Source organism: Sceloporus occidentalis, unplaced genomic scaffold (assembly GCF_023333645.1).
Source record: "Sceloporus occidentalis isolate IW3139 unplaced genomic scaffold, rSceOcc1.0.p SCAF_1, whole genome shotgun sequence".
NCBI lineage: Eukaryota > Metazoa > Chordata > Lepidosauria > Squamata > Phrynosomatidae > Sceloporus > Sceloporus occidentalis.
Window position 1 is genome coordinate 17,588,617 of NW_028316981.1, and position 23,395 is coordinate 17,612,011.

The following is a 23,395-nucleotide window of genomic DNA, read 5'->3' on the forward strand; positions in this document are numbered from 1 at the left end:
ATATACATGATATTAGCTGAGATAATCTTTGTTGCTATATGTCTTCATGTTGACTCCAACTTATAATGACCTTATCATACAATTAAGAATCATTAAGATAGCGGGAAGTTTGTCATTGCCTCCCTTTTAGGCTGAGATAGTGTGACTTACCCAAGGTTACCCAGTGGGTTCCCATGCTGAATGGAGATTTGAATTCACATCTCCCAGAATCCTAACGGAAGATAATGCACTCTTCCCATCCATGGGGGTTTGGCTCCAGGACCCCCTTTAGATGGAGGAAAATGCATATACTAAAGCTCCATATTATTCAGTGGGTAGTAATATGCGCATGTACATGCCAGAACATTCACATTCACACACTGCTATTGAATATGGGGCATGCCAAGCCAAAGGTGGTCAAATCCATGGATTGCTGGCCCAAAGATATGGTGGGTCAGCTGTACCCATACCACTGTGCCATTCTGGATCAAGGAATAGAGATAGACCATTATTCAATGGTCTCTTCCAGCTTTTTGGCACACTGCTGATTTCAGTTCATTGAGGATCCTCCTCTATCCTGAGGCAGTGCCAGAAGAGGAGTCTCCCAGTCTTCTGTTTAAATGCAGAAGTAAAACTAACAGTGTGGTTATTCCCATAATTCAGGGAGAGGCAGCCATGGAACTTGGAGGTCCCATCTGGGGGCTTTGCCATGAAACGACTTGTCCCTTCTGCCAAGATTACTTCAAAGATCCAGTGACAACAGACTGCGGACACAATTTCTGTCAGGTGTGCATTGCCCAGTACTGTGGGGAATCTGGAAGACACACTTATTGCCCTCAGTGCAAAGAAATAATTTGGCCATGGAACTTTAGGTCAAACTGGAAGCTCGCAAATATTGTAGAAATCACTAAGAAACTGCAGGAGCAGAAATTGGCAGAAGGAAAATGGGGACTGTGTGAGAAGCATCTGGACCCCCTCAAACTCTTCTGCAAGGATGATGAAAGCCCCATCTGTGTTGTGTGTGACAAATCCAAAGATCACCGAGATCACAATGTATGTCCTATAGAAGAGATTTCCCAGGAATATAAGGTAGGAAATCACCACGGTGGATGCCTCTGGACAATGAGTACATGGTTCCCTTTTTCATGGAGGGTTCTGTTGTGTTGTTTTGGTTGGGGTTGGGATTGCCAGGTTTTAATAATCACAATAAGAGTCAGTTGAAGATTTGTGACAAGCAGGATTGACAATCAGGCCGTAGCTATTAACAAGTCTGTGCTCTGTTGAAATACCAAATGAAAGTGCTGATTTCACATAGCCATGTATTTTCTCTGGAAAATTAGCATACAGATTGGATCTTCCTTATCTGAAATGTTTGGGACCAGAAGTATTTTGGATTTTGGATTATTTTTATTATTATTATTTTGGAATATTTGCATAGACATAGTGAAATATCTTGGAGATAAGACCCATATTTTATTACATTTCATTTCAAAATTCATTTATGTTTCTTATTCACCTTAATCACATGGCCAGAAGGTAATTTTATATGCAATAATTTTAACAATTTTGCACATGAAACAAAGTTTGTATACACTGAACAATCAGAAAGCAAAGGTGTCACTATCTCAGCCACTCATGGAAAAAAAGTGTGCATTTTGGAGCATTTCAGATTTCAGAATTCTGGATAAGGGAGACTCAGCCTCTATTGCTCACATTCATAAAGTACATGATGCACACATTTCTGACTTCATGAAGGGCCCTCATTCCAAAATACAGGATTTTTAGACATCTTATTCAGTCATGGTTTGAGTTCAGACTATTTGAAAAACCTTTTCTCCCTATATGAGCCTGTCTGTGCTCAAAGATCTATGGGGAAAGGCTTCTTCTCAGGACTTTATCACATGGAGAAAATCAGGGGTTTAAACAGCAAAAATTGTGTGACAATCACACACTCGCGATTAACATTTTCACACACATCATGATTAAAGAGCTATTATCCCAGGAATAAACAGGCAGTTTCCAAGCTTTGGAACTACTTCTCTCAGAAAGTCCAGTTGTACCCCTCCTTGTGGTCTTTCCTCCAGAAGGTAAAGACCTTTTTCTTGAATGAAGCTTTTGGTTTTTAGTGCATGTGACAGATAAACATTTAATGGGGGCAGGGTACATTGTTTTTATTTTATTATGCTTTTAACTTGTGCTTTTAATGCTGTTTTTGAAATAGAAATTTAGTTAATCTTGTTTTAACTTTTGTAGTAAGAGTTTTTAAAAATTGTGTTGTTTTAAAAAATGCTGTATGCTGCCTTGTATCCCATGTTGGGAGGAAAGTGGAATGTAGATTATATGTACACACACCCACAAACAGGAAAGCTTTCCAGTCCTCAAATAGGAAACATCTCTTATAATAAGGTACACCTGCCAGCCCTATATATCCATGGCCTCCTTATCTACGGATTCAACCATCCATGGTTTGAAAATGTTTTAAAAATATATAAATTCCAAAAAGCAAACCTTGATTTTGCCATTTTATATAAGAGACACCATTTTACTATTTCACTGCATTTAATGGGACTTGAGCATGAATTTAGTATCCACGGGGGGATCCTAGAACCAAACCCCAGCCGATACCAAGGGCCCACTGTAGATTAGGCCCATTTGGGTCAATCTTGATTGAGTGGGAGTAGCCTAGAGCAGCCTGGTTTTATATTGTGGTGGAAATATTCCTTGTTGAAATAAAAAACTATAGAAAGATGGAGTCACCTTTGTCAGCCAGAGAGATGGTTTTTGAAATAAAGGCTTGCAGTTTAGAAAACTAGAGCAAAGGAATAAGGAGTGCATCTTGACCTGGATGGAAGCTGGCACCAGTAAAAAGACATAACATAAACTACTGAGATAAGGACACATAGCTGACATTCAGAAGCAAGGTTAGGAGGAAAGCCACTGAATTCCTACAGGAGGGGGTAAAGAGTGATGATGCAGTTTTAATGTATGCATGTATTTCTGTTCTGATTGTAAGAATTCTGTATGTTTAAATTGTAATTAGCCAATCAGGTGTATTGAAGAAGCTTCTTTGTCTTGAATAATATAAAAAGAGCCATTTTGTCTTGTTCGGGGTCTCAGCTTTTGGAACTTGAATTCCACTGAGTTCATTGTTTTCCTTTGTCGACAATTGGAAATAAACTTATGGATTTTCAATTACTAGGTCCTCTTGCCAATCCTTGCTCTGTCAGTCCTAGAAATTTAAGTTTCCTGAAATTTCTGTTACATATTTGGCGAGCCAGCCAGGAGTAAAGGCAAGCAAGAATTGGCAAAGAGTGGAAGAACTTATCTTCCTGCAGGCTCTGTGTGTTTTTGGCATTGAGCGGACCCTTGTGAGAAGGCCCTGGCGCCATCCAACATCTTGATTGGAAGGGCTGAACATAAGGATTGGTTCAGTGGTAGGAACAGAGTTTAGCCTATGTGAGACCACTTAGTAATTTGAAAATTCACTGGGGGAAAAGGAAAGGGGGAAAAATAGAAAAAGAATCATCTCTTCAGGAACAGGTAAAGTATAAAATATAGGGAAAAGTGCACTAAAAAGGGAGCCTCGTTGACCGGTCCAAATCTTTGGATGCGAGTGGGAGAAAGGACCCCCTCCCTGTGTTAGCTGAGCCAGTAGCAAAGGTTCTGCCCAGAGAAGCCTTCTTGACAAAACTCAGGAACCGGGCCCCTAGGGAACATAAGCAAGGAACTGGGAACTGAAAGGAGGTAGATTGTGGTGTAAGTATTGATTGCCAAAGTGTAGGATCAGTGTGAAAGTATAAGGCACTTGCTCAGTTGTGCTGGGGGTAGTTAATCTACTGATCTCCAAGTGCCAATAAATTGTTTTACCTTTTGTGTGGTGGCAAACCTTTCCCTTCTGTGGTATTTTGTTTTAAATAGCTAGAAGTTAGGTGCTGGTGGAGAGTTGGAGGAGAGCATTGGTCTATTGTGAGTATAAATTATGGTTGTGATATTTTGTTTCATTCTGTCTGGTTGTGGTGGAGGCTTCAGTAAAGACTGTTGAGCTCCAGTAAAGAGTAAAACGTGGGTATATAACGTGTGGAATTTGTCTGTATGTAGTGTCTGAGATTTGTGGGTTTTGCAATCTGTCCAGTGTGTACTTTTAAATCCTAATCCTATAGTGTTTAAATTGTGCTTGTGGTCTTTTGTTGTTTTGGGTCTAAGGATGGCTGAGGAAGGTAAAACTCCTTTGGATTACATGGTTGGTCATTTTGATGAATGTTTTAGGAAAGGCATGGGGAAACATTTGAAAAAGGAGCGGTTAATCTTTTTGTGTAAAGATGTTTGGAGTCAGATTTTGCGAAATTGGCCGAGAGAGGGTAGTATAGATATTGACATTGTCTTGCAGTTGTATTCTAAAACATTGGATCCAGAAAGAGGGTTACTCAATGATTATTTGTATATTTTCTATTGGTATAAGACTGTTGGAAAAAGCCCACCTGGGTTGAATAGTTGCAGAGAATTGGTGTTTAAAAAGGATGAGAGATTAACTAGTATTAAAGAAGCTGTGTTTAAGGTTCAGATTGATTTGGCCCAAATTGTGGAAGTGATAGAAAAGATAGAGAGAGACTCTGTAGAGAGAGGTGCAAATCAGGGAAGAAGGCCCCCACATGACAAGAAAAGAGAGTTTTGAATTAGCTTTGTGTGTTAGACAGTGGCCAGGAGCAACCCAGAGGTAGAAACTTGTTGTTTGGGTAAATTGAAATTGTTTAAATTATAAAAATTGGAAATTGCCTTTGTGTATATTGTAGCTAAATTTTGGAAAATTGGTGTTTTAACTTGAGGTTTTCATGATTTTAAATGATCAGTGCCTTTGGGAAAGTTCTGCCCTAAATTTGAATGCATATCTAAATTGAATATTAAGCCTGTGCCTTCCCAGAGACATTGCAAATTCTTTTGTCGGTGAAAGTTTTAAGAAGATGGGCAGAAAGAAGTGCTTTATAGTGTTGTTGTTGTTATGGCATGGTAATAATAAAATAGTGAGTTTTAAGCTTAGCCAGTAAGCTTCAGCTGTGGCCTGATTTTGTGAACTGGACTGTGGTTGGAAGTTGATCTAAGAGTGGAGAAAATTGTGAGAAAGATAAAAGAAAGTGTTTGAAGGTATGAGGATGTGAAAATGATGGTGTGTGAAAGGAGAAAGCTTATGGAGCGAGTTGATAATGGGTTGGAAAATGGTTGGAAAATGTTTACAGAGGAAAGTATAAACAAGGTTTGAATTGAAATTGAAGGCTCAAGAATGTTGCAGAAGGTTTGAGTATGTTGAAGTGGCTGAGAAAGATTTAGAAATGGGTTTGGTGCAGAAGGACAAGTGGTTTGAGTTCTGGCTGGAGTTAGAGAGAGAAAGGGGGGTGAGGGAAAGCCCACGGTTTGCATTTTAAAACTTTTCCTTTGGCTAAAGCTAGAATAGTAGAAGCTATGTTGGAAAGAAAACCTGGAATGGAGTTTCGTGTTGCCAATCTGGTGACTTGCACACCAACATGGGTACTTTGCAGAGCTTTTGGTGTGATTTTGGTGATTGGTTTTAATAGTAATTTTGAAAGTTAAGCATTTGGTGAGTTTTGGCCAAACGTTTGGGGAATTATCGTCGAGGCTTGTTTGTGAGAGGTTTTTTCCTGGCTGTGGCTAAAGGAGATGGAGCAGCACAGCGTTGTAAGTTGTTGTAAGTTCAAAGCTTGTTTTATTTTTAAAGGCAAAGGATTTATTTTTTTCCCTTAAGTTCATAGAATAGATGTTGTGCTTTAGACTTAGATGAAAAAATAGTAAATGTCTTGTTAAGGGTGATCTATGAAGATGCTTGTTAAAAGAGATTGCATTAAGCTGGTTTGTTTTTCTTTGAGTGGGAAGTGTGTGTGTGTTTGTAGAGAGAGTTCATATTACATGAATAGCAGCCAGACTGGATTCTATCTGACCAGAGAATGCAAGCTTGTTTTTGATATTTTTAAATTTACAGGCAAGCAGCTTTTTGCTCAATATTTTGTTTTTATTTTCTGGCCTCAAGATGCTCTCATGGGTTTTTTAAAATGAAGTTTAAGTTGTGTCTTTGGGAATTTATATATGTTTTTTTAAATGCAATTGTTTTTAGTGAAGACCAAAGAGACTTTTTGTTTTTGAATTCTCCATTGTGCTTTTTGGATTTTAAATTATTGACCTGCAATCTTCTGATTGGCAATCCAGCTAAATTATTTTTCCAATTAAAGTTGATAAGATTAGTGTGTTAGGCCTGAATTCTTTTGAAGCCTGGGGAAAAGTTAGGATGTTTTGGTTTTGTAAGGCTACAGCTGTGCTAGGCTGAAACAGCAGTTGCAATCATGAGCATTCGAATGCCTGAGGTCATGCAAAGTTTTGCTGCTACCTGGTTATTTTTTATTTTTTGAGTTTTCTGAATATTGTGTGCTTGTTTTGTACTTATTTCAACTGCTAATTTTTGAGGCCATAGCTTTTGTATTTTTGAGCTCAAAGATGCCTGCAAAGTCTTGCCAATGTCATGTTAAATTGGCTTGTTTTAAATCATTCTTTGTTCCTGGTTTTAATTTTGCTCTTGAATATTTTGATTTGTTTTGATTCCTGATTATTGACTGCAGTAATTGGTATTGTTTTTATTTTTTGTTTTAAATTTCTGGCCTAAAGTTTTTGAAATGATTTCTTGTTATAACAGACGCTGAGAACTATTTTTATATTTTTAAGTTTTGAGAATGGCCCATCCAAGAGGTTTTTGCATATTGTTTTAGCTTGAATTTTTATTTTTATTTTTATAATATCTAAATGTATTTTTGAAAGCACCCGAAGTTTCTTTTTGTGATTTTGGAACCCAGAGATCCAGAATATAATTGTTATATTCTGGTTAATTAGTGATTGTCAATTTGATTTACACTCATTAAAATTTATAATTTTTGTTATTTTGAAAAAATAACATGGCGAGCCAGTTGATCCTATGTTGAATTATTATGTGGTTCTGGAATGGAATAAGGAACGATATGAAAGTATTAAAGAGATTGGTATTCTATTATATTGTAGCAAGAGAAAATTTAGAAACATTTTACAAATTCAAATTCTGGTTTCCACTGCCAGACGTAATCAAAATTAATCAAGTTAAACTCAAGCCAGCATGTGTGAAATTGTATCCTAATTCCAAGCTAGAATATATCATTTTGGCCTGAGAGGAGTGACTAAAAAAAGAGCATGAACTGATTTTTTTGAGTCTTGAGTAAAAAGCAAAGAAGTCACTCTATCATAGTTTTGTTTTTTCCTGTTCCCTGTTCTGTTGTCAAACTGTTGTGGATTCAAATGAGATAGAAGATTTTTAAAGTTTCATATTTAGTATGCATATAAATGTAGTTTGTAGAAATAAAGGTACATGCATTGGAATGAATTTGAGAGGCCCAGGAATGCAGGCAAAAGAGTAAGATTTAAGACATAAGAGCTCAGAGTGACCCAAGGCTCTGACCTCGAGGTTCTGGAGATTGTTGTTAGTTGAAGTTAGCAGTGAGACATAAAAGCAATGAGAATATGTGTGTTTAACTAATGCTATACACTGTCTTTCTGAAATTGGACCGATTGGAAGATGTTATTGCCTGGTGATGGTAAGAATATTAATATTTTGGTAACTGCTAGACAGGTTTGTTTTGTTCTGAGTTTAGAGTCATATAAACATAGTTAATAGTTGATAGTATCATGCAATATGAATATTGATGAAACATCAAAAGGGGGGAATGTGGTGGAAATATTCCTTGTTGAAATAAAAAACTATAGAAAGATGGAGTCACCTTTGTCAGCCAGAGAGATGGTTTTTGAAATAAAGGCTTGCAGTTTAGAAAACTAGAGCAAAGGAATAAGGAGTGCATCTTGACCTGGATGGAAGCTGGCACCAGTAAAAAGACATAACATAAACTACTGAGATAAGGACACATAGCTGACATTCAGAAGCAAGGTTAGGAGGAAAGCCACTGAATTCCTACAGGAGGGGGTAAAGAGTGATGATGCAGTTTTAATGTATGCATGTATTTCTGTTCTGATTGTAAGAATTCTGTATGTTTAAATTGTAATTAGCCAATCAGGTGTATTGAAGAAGCTTCTTTGTCTTGAATAATATAAAAAGAGCCATTTTGTCTTGTTCGGGGTCTCAGCTTTTGGAACTTGAATTCCACTGAGTTCATTGTTTTCCTTTGTCGACAATTGGAAATAAACTTATGGATTTTCAATTACTAGGTCCTCTTGCCAATCCTTGCTCTGTCAGTCCTAGAAATTTAAGTTTCCTGAAATTTCTGTTACAATATAAGTGTTGCCTCACCATTCAAAAGTAAAGTCAGTGGGTGCACTCTGCAGAAAGCTAACAACAGAAATCAGCCCTGAAGCAGCAGTAGCAGTTACCTTGCAGGGGAGGCAAGACAGAGGAGTCAACCGACCCTACTGCTAGATGCAGATTTCTTTTAGGAGATGGTTTCCTCAACTAAGGAAGAGGATATTTTCTAGGCACTGGCTTCATCCAGAGCACTATGGAGCCACAGCAATAGGCAAACTTTTCCTCTGTGCCAGCAAGAAGTGCCCCTTCAGATGTTATGCCCAAGATTGTAAGGGCAACCTGTTTATCCTGAGAGCGTGTAATGAAAACCTCTCCCTCCGTGGACCTATTCACAGAAGGGCTGACACAGACATTGAGACACCAAATTTGGTTTTAAACACCATGCATGTAACATTTATTGAATCACAAAGTAATACAATCATTGATTATCAAGAGCTCTTTCACTCACACATTCATACAATACTCACACACACTTTCCTTCCACCGAACATTGATCAGGTGTTCTCGAAGGTTGGGGATGACACCGTTGCTGCAGATGATGCCAACAAAATGGAGGTGAAAGTCCAGGGTCTTTATACTTTTTCTTATCTCTGGCTTTTGGCTGCTGAAGTCTTGCAATATTGCAGCCCATTACTCAACTTCTTCTTTTGGGAGGAGAGACAGGCTGTTCAGATCAGTCCGTGTTCAAAGCCCTCCATTGTCCTGTCAGTTCCTCTTCATAGCTACTCAGGAGATAAGCACCTTCCCGGTCATGGTTTGTCACACCTGGACGGCACCCCGCTTCGGCTTCCAAGTTCCTCAGACTTTCCTCGCCTCGGTTGCCAAATACCTTCGTCACATCAATGCTTTGCGTGGAACCATCTTGTTTGGTCCTTTAGCTATGTTTAAAGCACAGTTCCTTGGTTCTTCGGTTCTTCAACTCTGGGTTTGAGTCAGAACTCACTCATTCGTCTTACACTGATGCCACCCATACTGCTATGTTGATGCCAGAGTCTGAAAGCAGCAGGCAGTGGGAGCCACTACAAAAGACATTTGTCCTTTGATATTTTTGGGACTATTTTGATACAGATCCTAGCATTGCTATATGCCTTTTATATTAGTTGTTGTGTGCCTTCAAGTCATTTCCAACTAATGGTGACATTAAAGTAACCGTATGATGGGGTTTTCTGGACCCTATAAGGGACTTAGCATGGAGTTTTCTTAGCAAGGTTTGTTCACGCTGTGTGTGTATGTGTGTTTTTGCCTTCCTCTGAGGCTGAGAGTGTGACTTGTCAAGGTCACCCAGTGGGTTTCCATGGCTGAGCATAGATTTGAACACTCAAACCACTACATCATGTCAGCTCACTGCCTTTGATGTTGGCAATGATTTCTTCAGTATTCATAATCAGTTTCACAATTTCATGGACAAAAGTGCAAGAAATTGGTTGTTGTACGGACTCTAGACATATAGGGTTAAGGGGACTAAAAGATGCTTCTAAAACCTGTCTCAAATGTCCTTTGCCTTTATTCAGAATAAAACTTTAAAATTATAGATTTATATCAACAGAAGATGTATAAACTGTATCTTCTTAATCTTATGAAAGAACTGCAGGCATTCTTCTTTTGCTGTACAAGGCAATATGCCAAGGTCATATTTGTCTCTCAGCACCTTCCAATCTGACTAACCCAAACAAGTTGAAGCAATATCTGCCTTCGCTGAAGCTGTATTAATCAATTCACATGTAGTATTTGGCAAACTCTGATAAAGATCGGGAATGGGAATGTGTAGTAACACCCTCTTTCAGAGTAACTTCTCATTATTCTAAGTTTCTTTTCATGAATTCACAATGGAAAGGGGAAAAAACATCTTACAAGGGAAGACTGGTTGATGAAACTGATGAAGTTTATGGAACTGGATAAACTTACCTTCTTAGAGGAAAAGACTGGAATAAAAGGGAAAAAAAATGCTGGGAGCCATTAATAAATCATGTTAAAGCTGAGAAAATAACTACTTATTTTATTTAGTAAAACTAAGCATATGTTTATGCAGATAAGTATATAAAGAAATCTATTTGAATTTATCACAGAGTATTATAAGGAGGAAACAAGAAATATGCTCTAAAACATTAGAAGTTAAAACAGCAAGCAGTGGATTAAACAAATTTAAATATGTATGAATGTATGGAAACTTTTATATCACAGACTATTGGACTTTATAAGGAAGTATTATGTTTGTTATGTCTTTGTTATGTCATATTTCATGTTGTACAATGTCATTGTGTTTTCTTTTCATTAATAAATTCATTTTAAAAAACCAATGAATTCATGGGAAGGAGAATTCTAATTATTCTCCCCTCATAAAAACCCTCACACGCATCCCATTCAGTCATACAACTAGCTTATCTCTCATTGGTATTAAAATAATCCTGTAGTCAATGGACAGCAGTGTTTTAAAGGCCTCCTTTTTAAGAAGAGAAACATTAAAACATCAAAGCTCAGGTGGCTTCAACCAGTCTGAAAACTAAAAATTTAAAGAGAGAGGCATATGATCAGCAATATTCATTACATCCATTATGCATACTTTTATTAAAGGCATCTCAGAAGTGGAAATAAGGAAATTATTTAATCAAAAACAGTTATGGTACAAAGATAAAACAAAGGTTTGGACAGGATGCCTCTCCACCCTTCATGCTGCTTGTCTAATGCCCCCTGCCATGCCACCATTGCTGCACACACATTAAGATGCCTCACAGGACAGTACCCTAGTGCCCTCTATTATTCTAGATAAGTGATTCCCACAGTGGGTGGTACCACGACCTGAAGGCAGTGGAAAGATCCATGTGGCAGTGAGGGGAAAGGTTGTGGGGCAAAGAGGGAAAAGGGTATTAGTACACCATGCATACCCTACATTATGCAGGGATATTCATATTTCCATAACTGGAACAAGCATGTTTTTAAGAGGTCACAGTGACCTCTGGAACACCCAGTGGTCCTATGAGAAAGGCATGCAGACCCAGGAACATGTGTACAACCCAGGTAATGCTTCAGTCAACGTTAAATGCACCCATACCGATCACCTCTTCTTAACCCAAGCCCTTCTGCATTTCCTCTTGCACCAAAGAGGAAGAGACAAAGGAGGTCTCATTGCCAGTGTTGCCAACAAGCCTCGAAGATAATTCCCGAAAATGTTTGTCCAAAACACACTGATTCCCCCCAGATCACACAGAATATTCAGTCACAATTCCCGGAAAATTCCCATAATGTTAAAATGGCAGATGTTTTGCAAATAAACGTAAACATAATTGAATAAAAATAATTGTAACTTATTTCAACCCTCAAAATCACCATTGAACCAAACACAGAATGTTTCAGTCCTTTTAAGATATTGATTTTGACATGAAGGGAGTTCAGGAAGCTTTGTGCCAAATAGAAATGTGTTCGGCTGCAACCGCACTGCAGAAATAAATCCAGTTTGACACTCTTTTAATTGCCATGGCTCAGTGCTATGGAATCCTGGGAATTCTAGTTTTCGGAGACATTTAACCTTCTCTCTCAGCAAACTCTGGTGTGACAAGAAACTACAATTCCCAGGACTTCATAGCACTGGGCCATGGCAGTAAAAACAGTATGAAATTGGATTGTCTCTGGAGTCTGGAGTGAAGATGCAGCCTGAGTTGGGTCCAAGACACACTGCAGAAATAAACCAGTTTGAGACTGCTTTAACTGCCCTGGCTCAGTGCTAGGGAACCCTGGGAATTGTAGTTTTGTGAGAAAGAGCTCTGGTGCCACAATGAACTACAATTCCCATGCATCTGAGGAAATACGCTTAAGTCTAGGAAAGCTCATGCTGCCAACTTTTCTTTCAGTGAGACTCAAAGGTGCTACAAGATCTATCTCTCTATCATCATCATCACCATTATCATTATCATTATTAAATCCAAATGCAGCTGAAGAACTGGACTTAAATTGGCAACACTGATATCCTGTGTAGACTCATTCTCTGGGGCTGTGATCTGGAAGCGTGGAGGTAATTCCCTTGTCAAACCAGGGAATCCTGGGAATTGTGGTTCGTTGTGACATGTTGAGACTCTGCTTTTACCGGCAGCCAGGGCTCCATGCATGAAATTCTGGGCTTGGTGGTTTGTTGTGCCCAGAATACCATCATCGCAGGGAGCCTTGCAGTTAGAAGCAGTGCCAAACTGGATTATTTCTGCAGTATGGATGGCAATGGAAAAAAGAACGAAAAAGAGAGCCACAAAACAAAATTCTGGAAAGACAGGGCAGGGATGCCAACTTACCAGGTGCTCTGCCCATGCTCAGAGGCATATTTAATCACTAACACACACACACACACACACACACACACTCAGGGACATCACATTCACATCACACAATCCAAATGGTCCTGACAGTACAACAACGACCCTGAGAGGTAGACTTGGGGCACTCTGCCCAAGCTCAGGAATTCAGAAATTCAAATGTCACTCTCAGGCACACACAGAAGTCCACAACATCAAGCCATGATACCATGATCAAGTATTGCCTTTGTGTGCCTTAAAACTTATGTCTTACTTGGAAATGCAAGGCAATTGGGATTAAGCCAGCCAAGATCCCTCACTCCCTGCCTCTCTCCAGCACTGCAGCCACTTTGCTTTCCCCTGGAGCCTGAGAATGCCTGAGGGGGGGGGCAATCACTGTCCTCTCTCTGATTGGCTGAACTGTTAGTGTGAATGTTGGTTGGGCTTGCTCCGTCCTGGCTCTCAGAGGGAGTCATTAGAGAGAGAGAGTTTTTTCTCCAGCCCTCTTGGCTGAAAACTGTTACACTCCAAAGGGTTGGTTGCTCTGCAGCAGTCTGCCAAAGGCACGGAAAAGGCACTGAAAAAGAGCCAGGCGCGAAAATCACACGAAAAGCTCTGAAAAGTCCCCGTTTTCGCGTGAAAGTCGCGAAATTGGCAACACTGCTCATTGCATTGACACAGGAAGCCAATGCTTGCTCCACCCCCCTGTTGTGTCCCCAGCCAACTTTCCCTATCCTTACATCCTGGAGTTGTCCTAATCCAATCACTGTTTTTGTTACTCTAAAGTTAAAGCCATCCATCAGTCAGTCCAGAATCCCATTGTCAATTCCAGGGGGAAACTATCAAGTCCTTGTTACATTGCAAGAGAGCATCAGACAAACCCTCAGAAGCTAGTTATCAGTTATAAATATTGATCCCTAAACCTAGTCTTCGTATGCACAGATTCTTCCACTCCCTGTGTCTCCATCAGACCCCAGTCTGAGCCACTCCCGCTTTCCATGGTCTAGTCTTTGGAGAGGTAATTATTACCTCTCAAACGACACTATCCAATTTCCATATCCCCATTTCAGTTAGCTCTGAATGCTGTGTCTATTTGAATTATTATCGTGTGTTTGATTGCATTCACAGTTTGAAATAAAACCTTCTTAATTCACCCAAACTTGGACTCCTCCTCAGTGAGTACTGTTATACACAAGTTCCAATAACCCTAAAGTCACCCATCTTCTTGCAAGCTTAAGCTAATTCCCCCAACATTTAAAGTGAAGCTGACATGGTGGGGACCCCCATCCTGTCCCGTCCCCCACATACCTTTCTTTGGGTAACAAGGGGACAGTTGAAAGGCTTCAGTCCAAGTAATGGCATAGAAGAAAGATAAGGAGAACCAATGGCCTTTAGGGTTGTGGCAGTGATGAGGACTTAGAGCACATGGCAGTGGGCAAGAAGTGACAGCAAAAAGGACAGTTCATATTTGTAATCTTTGTGAGTTTTGCTGGGACTTAACTGGAAAGGTGGAGCTGTGCTGCCTTTTGTCAAACAGGCCAAGAGAAGAGATCGAAGAAGAAATATGTTTTGGGAAGCTGTGTGGGGAAGGCACATCTCTGGGGAAGAAGAGGGAAGAGTATCTAATCTTCAAAGGAGTCCTTCGCTTCTCTCAGATTGATAGTCCTTCCAATGGAGAAAAATGGGGAGCCCTTTTTGTCCCATCAAAGAATAGCTGAGAGTCCTTCCTCACAGGAGAGAAGCTTCTTCTGTTGTACCCAGTCACCTTGGGAGCAACAACTGGGTGAGAGGGAGGAGCAGGTATTCAGGCTTAAATTGCTCACTGACCCAATCATTTGTCCTTTTAACAGTGCATGGTATTCATAGACAACTCCTCCTGAACCACATTGCTAATGTGTCAATTTTCTTCCTGTCAGCTTTCAACACTGCTCTGCTTTCACTACCTTATTTAGCAAACAATTCTAATAGCATGCTGATTTCATTTGTTCATGTATTTGCAGATATTATGTTGATTTATTGCATAACCTTTTAACAGTCAAGTTCATTGTTATAATAAATTTGGGTTACTTTATAATTGGCCTCTCAGACTTTATGACTGAGTAATCACATACCACTACTTCACAAGTTACAATCTCACAGACTGAATTTGTGAGAGAAGGGACAGAGTTTGAAAGTTACTTCTGGGCTTGACATTTTTACCCCAATTTATCAGATGGTGGCATAGTAGTTTTAGTGTTGGACTATGATTCTGGAGATAAGTGTTAGATTCCTAACTCAGCCATGAAACCAACTGGGTGGCCTTGGGCAAGTCACACTTTCACATCTTCTTCATAGGAAGGCAATGGTTACCCTCCTCTGAACAAATCCTAACAAGAAAACCCCATGATAGGTTCACCTTAGCATTGCCATAAATCAGAAACAACTTGAAGGCACACAACACAAACACAACAAGTACTGATATAACTTCCCACTTTACCCTGGGTTTGAATGCTCTCCTGAGAATTAAACCTTCTTTCCCTTCTCTGTCTTTCTTCTCTAAGTATTAAACATTAAGTAATAAAACTTGATAAGGTTAATTACAATTTGAAAAGTTTGTGCCAGTCTATGTATGTGATGAAGTTGAAACTAGAATTAGGATACAGACATTTTCACACACACCGTGCTTGGCACAAATCACAAAATGGTTTTGGTGGCACAGAACAAACAACTTTTTCTTTCCTGCAGGAGGAAATCAAGGAGCATCTGAAATCTCTAAAGAATGAGAGGAAAAAGCTTGAAGACATGCAGCTGGCCATAGAGCAGATGGTACAGGAATACTTGGTAAGTGTTTGTTATGAATTGCCCATTGGTTGGATCTGTAAGTTGAGAGTTAGACTTCTTTATGTCCTCCATCCATGAATCAAAATAATGTTTTGAATTTGGCATGCATAGGTGTTTTTTCCATGACCTGGCCCTTTATATCCAAAAGCCCTGGTGTGCCTCCCATATATGAATGAGAGATGGCTTCCATGTTAAAGGTAGTACACAAAAAGCACCCCAGCTCTTGGTGCAGGATAACAGATCTAGAATTTAAGTTCAGGAAAAGAGCCACAGAAATATATTTTTAAATAAATAAATAAATAAATTGCAAGATTGTAAGTGTCCTTTTCTTGCTGTGTTTTGAAATAATATGTTTTATTACCTCCCCAAAGTAGGTAACAAGTATGATGATGACAGTGACAATGATGATGATGGACAGAAGCTTTTTTCTTTTGCTGGTGTTCACACTATTTTTCATAGCAGAACATCTTTGTCCATGTTATCATCTGAACCAGGCCTAATAATTCACAGATATGTTCCAGTTTTCATTCTGGTTCAGTCAAATTGCCTTTTCAGATTTGTTAGATTTGCAGTTGACAATTGCAAAATCTCTTTTCTGCACCCAAAAACTATAAAACACTGAGAATATTGACACCATTGACTGTTGCGGTCAATCATTTTAGCTAGGTTCCCTTGACTGAACCGCCTACTCACATTCTCTTGTTGCGTCTCCTTCCGTTTATATGTGTCTGTCCACAGACAGAGTTAGAAATAAAGAAGCAGAAGGTCATCTCTACCTTTGAGGGAATTCAGATATTTCTTGATTTGAAAAAGCACTTCTGGTTAAATCAGCTGGAAAATCTAGAAATGGAGATCAAGAGAAGAGAGGAAGAAAAACTTACTCAGCTCTCTGAAGAGAATTTGCAACTCATTCAGGTGATCACAGAGATGGAAGGGATGTACCAGCAGCCAACCAGTGATTTCTTGCAGGTGAGCTTTGCAACAAAACCTCCACCTGGTCTCTTGGAATAAATAAATAGCATATGAGCTTTGGATCAATATTTGTTTTCCCCAGTGAAGGAAAAGCAAAGGCTTTGCATCTAGTTCTTTCAGGTGATTTGGTGTTTATGCCAGCAGATAACAGCAGGCTAGTGTTGCCTTTGTGGCTATTATATAAAAGTAACTTACTATGAAATGCATAGTTGGTAAAAATAGGGGGGAAACATATTTGCTTCAGGAAATCCATTCAAAGATAGTGCAAGACAAAAATCCTAGACTTGGCTACAGAAGCCTCTCAGACTAGCATCAATACATGGGGAATGTTGGCGGATGTATTATTGGGAATCCATATGCATGACTACCTCTTACTAACAGAAGTAAAATAACAACACTATAGATTCCAGGAATGAGCTAAAAGTAGAGTGATTTGCTTAACACAGTTACTTAGAAAACACAGCCAAGTTCCACCTGACCATCCATCTCTCCTCATCCCCCTGTCCTTATTAGGTATGTTGATGTGTTGCTGGGTTGTTGTTTTTTACTTCCAACAGTACCTAGCACAAAGCACTGTTTACTCAGTCTTTGAGACCTGTTTCTCTCTTCTTCTCTTTCAGAACATCAGAAATGTCTTAAGCAGGTATGTGGCTCTGTCTATGACCCTCTTTTTCCTTCTCATTGACTGAAGAAGTTTTGGTGTCTTTGGATTGTGTGTGAAAACAAATGATGATACTATTCTCTTCAGTGCTATGTGAAATTCATGGCTTCCCTTTGTTGTTCTGTTTTGAGCTGAGTTGATTGTAATGAACTCCACATGAAAGCAGCTGTTCAAATTTTACTGTGGAGGTCTTACCAGTCACTAGTATGTGAGATCCTTTTAACCGATGGTGCTGTAGAGAGATAACATGTAGATTTGTATTTGGTGTGGAGTGTCTAACCGATGGTGCTGTAGAGAGATAACATGCAACTTGTCCAAGGTCGCCCAACAGATTTTATGGTAGAATGGAGAATTGAACCTTTGTGTCTAGATTCATAATCCGGTGCTCAAACCACTATGTTATGTTGGCTCTCTGGTATCTGGGATTTGCATCTGGGAGCAAAGAGAGATAAATAAATAAATAAAATTATATAGTTTCACAAGATCTTACACTTTAAACATTGCAGACTGGGAGCACAGCCATAATAGAATCCTCATTGAGAGCCTAGCAGTCTGCTATTTAACTCTACAAGCCTGCTGGAGAATTATGCCCTATTACTGGACCTCCAACATGACCATATTGTCTTGCAGGCACAAGAAGAATTCAGAAGGGCATATGGTGGACCATTTTCCTACTTTGGAACAGAGACTCAGAATTTATGCTCAGAAAATTTCTGATCTAAAAAAGGCACTGATGGACTCTCAAGGTAACAGAAGTGGCTTAAGGAGCGGTGAGAATGGATACAGGTTTCCCAGACTACTTGCAAAGGAAATCTGATTCTTCTTTAAATGGAATTAGGTTTCCCTTCAAAGATCCACAAGTCATCTGAAAAAGAGCAGGGTCCTCTTCTAGGCTGCCTGAGATGGAATCCATATGGCCAGGCACCCCGTTTCAATGTCAGACATAATAGTGATGGAGGGGCTTTTTGGTAGCAGTAATGAGAGAGTAAGGTAAGGGGTGTGTGTAATTCACCAGAGTTTGCCATGGGGTTTTCAGGAAACTCCGGATCAAACCAGGGACAAATTGACTGAATTAAGCCCCATTTACCCTGGAATTGCACCAGATCCACCAGATCTGTGTCCAGTCTGCCAGGATCCAGTCCGATCCTGGCCCAAGCATTTTGGCCTGTGTTATCCAAAGGGGATGTTGCAAGACTAGAGGGAAGATGGGCCTTTTGTCCATGCAGACAATCCCCAAGCATATTTATATGTATATAAATTAGCATATAAAAATTATATGAAAATTTGTGTTCTGGGTGCCTGCTTTCATATTTAAACAATAAAACAAGATTGCAAACAATGCGATCTTAATTTCAATTTTGATATAGGCAAGTTTTCTGTATTAAAAAAAGACGCTTTGTTCATTAAATCACTTGTTGCTGTATCTTTTACAGTGACTAATTTTGTGACCGTTTTTCCTGTTCAACAGACACTCTGGAGCAAGCAATGAACACAATTGATTTGGACCAAACTATCAACATAGGTAATTTTCTGGAACTGAAAGAGAAAGGAAATTCTAATGATGATGGATCTTGAGACAGGGTCTATGAGAAGCCACTCTCCTAACCCTGGGAGATTAGGCATTCTGTGAGATTATTTAATTGAGTATAATCTTTATGGAATTGCAATAAGACATAGGCTGCCCAGCTTTAGTTTAAACACTTTTACCTTCAATAGAATTACTAAAGACATTTTGTAAACCAACATCAATTTTTCTTTCAGTAGTTATTTTTTTGCAGCAAAAGATATTGGCTCTGATCCTGCATTAGGAGATGCAGGACTTTATCACATGACCCCCGTTCTCACCATGATTGTGTCAATGAAAGGAAATGAACATACCAGTTTGGGAGCACGTCCTGAACTTTATCGCATGGGCCCTAAAACAGGCCCATCGCGTTCCAAAAAGGGGGTGTGACAAGAACGGGATGGGGCTAAGAACGGATCTTATCACACAGAGGACCACCACTACTGCCGCCGCACTTTCCCATCGCATTCCACATCCATCCCAGAGGAGGTGATTTTTGAGAGTGCTTTTGAACAGTTCTCAATAATATCCCCCTCTGGGATGGATGTAGAACACGATGGGAACATCCAGCGGCAGCGGTGGCATTCCTCTGTGCGGTAAAATCTGTTCTTAGTCCCATCCTGTTCTCATCATGCCCCCTTTTTGGAATGCGACAGGCCCGTTCTAGGTCCCGTGTGATAAAGTTCCCTATCACATATTTCTTTAATAGTGTGATTGGGGTGTTGCTGGTCCTGCAGTTACATCTGCCATCATCCTAAACCCTGCCTTCCTGCCCTATGACCTACCTATTGTGCCTTTTGGGAGTTTTGTGTATGTATGTGTTTTGTTTATTAACATAATATCAGAGTTATGCTAATACAATTGAAAAGAAAAGAAAGTTGGAACAAAAACGTTCTGGACTAGCAAGGGGGAAGGGGGTAAAGGAGGCAACATTGACCCCATGTGACAACACAATCCCAGAACTGCCACAGGAGTAACTTACCGCACCTTAGGACTAGTGCTACCGCTGTGTGACTGGGAGCTTATTGGTGGGTTTTCCCCACCAGTGGCAATGTATGCGATAACAATGCTTTGAAGACAAAGCAGTGATGAGAAGGCTCATGTGATAGGTATCACCAAAGGCACAATTTTTCAACTTTTATCTTGATTTAAAAGCCATGTGTGAAAAAGCCTGCAGTTACAATATACATCTATGAAAGTCTTCCACCTAACTCTCCAACCCACCTTTTCTCAGGTGCAGCCATCATCAACTCAGTCCATTTCCTGGTCAGTGAATAAAGGGGAGAGCACTGGACAAGAGTCTAGTCATTTTCTTATAGCCAGATGCATTACAGCAAGCATCTACAAGTGACTCTAGGAATCTTCCAGAGGACTCTGCAGATTGTGTTGTTGCTCTGTGTCCAGCTATGGGAAATAGCTGCTCTTGTGTACTGCCTAGGATATGGCTATGTTCAGGAGTGGGGTTGCAGCTAAAAATTGGTGGTTTGGGGAGTGTTTGATTGTTGAGGGATCAGTAGACAATTCTGACCTCCACACTGACTAAAGAAGTGAATTGCAATAACTAAGTCCAACTTACACCATCAATATTCACCAAAAGGATGCTGGCCAATATGTTTTCTTGGGGTTGAGATGTAAGGGTTTGTGTGTGTGTGTGTGTGTGTGTGTGTGTGTGTTTTCAAAATTTGTTAAATCCTCCCATTGCCTCAGTTCTTGTCTCCCAAAGCTCATTGCAAAACATCTGCTTTGCATAAATCTGCCCCAAAGCATTACAGTTGCTTTCAACCTATCTTATTTTCCATTTTAATATCTATTCCCCCAGTTTGTGGTGATCCTTTTTAAATGCTTTATGATCCATTTTTGTTCTCGTCAGCCTAACAAACATGCTCCTATGTCTAGGTCATATATGAATAAATTAGAAAGGATCATTTCCAGTATAGAGCTGGTTCAAAGTGTACAGCTTGACCTGTCACTGATAGAGTAGACCCAGTGAATCACTGGGATTTATCATTCTACCATTAATGCAGTCGCTCTTCTCTATCAATTAGATTTAGGCTGTAAAGTCCTGAGCTACCCACAGCGCAGATACTGAGGTTCCATACTGTAGCCTACTGGCCAGCAGGAGTAAAGGCTGCAACTTGGGATTTTATCACATGAGCCCCCTTTTTCACCGTGATCACATTAATGAAAGGAAATGCATACATACTGGTTTTGGAGCAGTCCTTACCACATGTGTATTCAATTGCAGGACTGCTTCTGGAAGCTTATCACACACAGTAGCAACACTGACAGCTAGGAGCCCTGGTGGCACAGTGATTAAATGCCTGTACTGCAGCCACTCACTCACAAACTGCATGATTGTGAGTTCAATACCAGCCAAGGGCTCAAGCTCGATTCAGGCTTGTATTCTTCCGAGATCGCTGAAATGAGCACCCAGTTTATTGGGTCAATTATCTTACACATTGTAAACCGCTTAGTGAGTGATTAAGTGCACTGATAAGATATATCGTAATGTACTTGCTATTGCTAATGATAAATAAAGGATTCTTCCTCCTTCCTATTTGATCCAGCAGTGCTATCTCCCCAATTGCTCCACGTCTGGTGAGGTTTAAAACATTGTACAGCAAAAGTCAGCCAGACAACAGAATTATGTTCATCCTCAGAAGAAGGCAGTCTGGACTCTGATGTGATTCTCATATAGTACAGGTCCCCTGATCAACATTGTGCCCAACAAATACTAGCTTAGACAATCTTGCTCTGTGACGTGCCCAGGGACACCATGGAATGGTGAAAGGCGAGGGTCAGTGAGGACATCCTTAATCATTTACCTGCTTTAGGATTGACTGAAACCAGCAAAGAAGTACCAACTGAACCCGAGGTCATTGTTGTGCCCATACCTGAACCAGAATTAGAGATGCCAGTTACAGTGCCATCAGAGCCACGGATCGAACAAACAATGGAAACCAAGGATATGGGTGGGTATCTTACTCCTGCTGACATATTGATCAGATCTATGAGATGATCTTGCAGCCCTGATATCCTGCTGCATCTCTCACAGAAATTAAAGCTGGAATCTGTGGGTTGTGCCAGGACATAACACTATGCTTATCCAAGCAGTTCCCTACAGGCACTAGTAATGGGTTGCCCCAAACATTCCAAAGTTGCTCACCTAGTTGGCTTTTGCTGATTTATTTTTAAAAATATAAAAAGCTTTAGTGCTTGTAGGTCAGAGGAGTGGAGTGGATGTTCAAGTCCCATTAAATACAATGGCATAGTAAAACCGTACCCCTTATATAAAATGGTAAATCAAGGTTTCCCTGTTGGAATCTGTATATCTTTTAAATATTTTCAAGTCGTGGGTGGTTGAATTTGTGGATAAGGAGGTCCGAATGTGCAGCGTAAGCCTCTTTGGGTCCCACATGGAAATAACACAGGATATAAATAAAATAAAACTGAGTGTCACTCCAGCTGCGGAAGGATGATCTTTTCTGAGAGAACTTGTTATCCAGTCTTCTCTTTTACTCCCTCTTTTTCTGTCTGTCCTACAGTGAGTGTGACCCTACATCCAGACACAGCACACCCTCAGCTTTCTCTGTCCAAGGAGCAGAAGCATCTGACAACAGCTGCCAGAAAGCAGAGTGTGCCCAAGAACCCAACAAGATTTGACCCGGCTCGCTGTGTGATGGGGGAAAAGACAATCACCTCTGGAAGATATTACTGGGAGGTGGAGGTGGTGAACAAACAAAGTTCAATGTCTCTGGTGGGGGAGCCAGAGTGGGCCGTCGGGGTGACAAGCAACTCTCTCAAGAGAAAGGGAAATCTCAGCTTTAATCCCATCGAGGGAGTTTGGGCTGTGGGGAAGCCATTCAGTCATGTATACTCACCTTGTCAAGTCTGGGCATTTAAATACCCCAGATGGACCCCGGTGACAATGAGACAAGAGCCCAAGAAGATCCGGGTGGCTCTGGATTATGAAGAGGGCCGGGTGGAGTTTTTTGATGCAGAAACTGATGATAGCATCTTTGCTTTTCATCTGGGAACATTTTCTGGGAAGGGAATCCAGCCCTTTTTCCACACAGGAATGTGGGGTGTCAGCCTGAAATACTGATTGATTGGTGAGAGAACCACTCCCCTCCCTCCCTGTACCCTTTACCTATTACCCTGAAAGGAGATGGTGTTCTAGAACTTTCTCTTTGGCTTCATGAGGCCAGATCAAGGGCTACAGTTCTGATGGCTTTTAGGCATGACTTTTCCTAATCACAGAGTTTAGTACACGCTGAGAATTTCTTTTCCAAAATGCTTGGGACCAGAAGTGTTTTAGGTTTTGGGTTTTTTTTGGATTTTGGCATACAAGTACTTAAAATGACATAGGGAAGCAGAAGAGGTGGTGGCAAGCCAGTTACCTTCATGGCAATGGCTGTGGAACTCCTGCTCATTCTCCAGAAAGGTTGGAGAGAGACGCAGCTGTAGAGAAACGCTGGAGAATCGGCAGGAGCACTGAAGCTGCCATCTCAAAGGCACTGTTAGAGTTGGATACACTTACTGAGTTCCCATCTGCAGAAGGTTTGGGTAGGAAAGCCACTGGCAGAGCCCCAGACTCCAGTGGTAGAAGCAGGGAGGGAGATGAGTGCTGTTTTTTACATAGGGCTCTCTTCTGGCCTCCAGTTGGAGATGGTTGCCAGCTGACCTCACTTAAGCTATAGTTATGATGGAAAAACAGCAGCAGTGACCGAAACCATCACTTGTGCAAAATTTGGCTGCAAGTTTGGCTGGGCCAGCTCTCCCTC

The 23,395-nt window shown here is 40.3% G+C and overlaps 1 protein-coding gene across 1 annotated transcript; it reads left to right on the forward strand.

Annotated features, from left to right (window-relative positions):
• The first annotated feature begins 654 nt into the window (after positions 1-654).
• On the forward strand, positions 655-22,716 carry LOC149320997 (E3 ubiquitin-protein ligase TRIM10-like). The gene is made up of 8 exons (XM_089491625.1): positions 655-1,068; positions 15,319-15,414; positions 16,153-16,383; positions 17,007-17,029; positions 17,678-17,793; positions 18,516-18,569; positions 21,446-21,583; positions 22,157-22,716. The coding sequence occupies exons 1-8, from the start codon at positions 655-657 to the stop codon at positions 22,714-22,716; spliced, it is 1,632 nt and encodes a 543-aa protein (XP_089347751.1).
• Positions 22,717-23,395: the final 679 nt, after the last annotated feature.

Bases quoted from the DNA above. Each gene is read 5' to 3' on its own strand.
- LOC149320997 (XM_089491625.1), top strand. From the start codon at position 655: ATGGAACTTGGAGGTCCCATCTGGGGGCTTTGCCATGAAACGACTTGT. The intron at 1,069-15,318 runs GTAGGAAATCAC...TCTTTCCTGCAG, and splicing joins AGATTTCCCAGGAATATAAG to GAGGAAATCAAGGAGCATCT. The intron at 21,584-22,156 runs GTGGGTATCTTA...TCTGTCCTACAG, and splicing joins AATGGAAACCAAGGATATGG to TGAGTGTGACCCTACATCCA.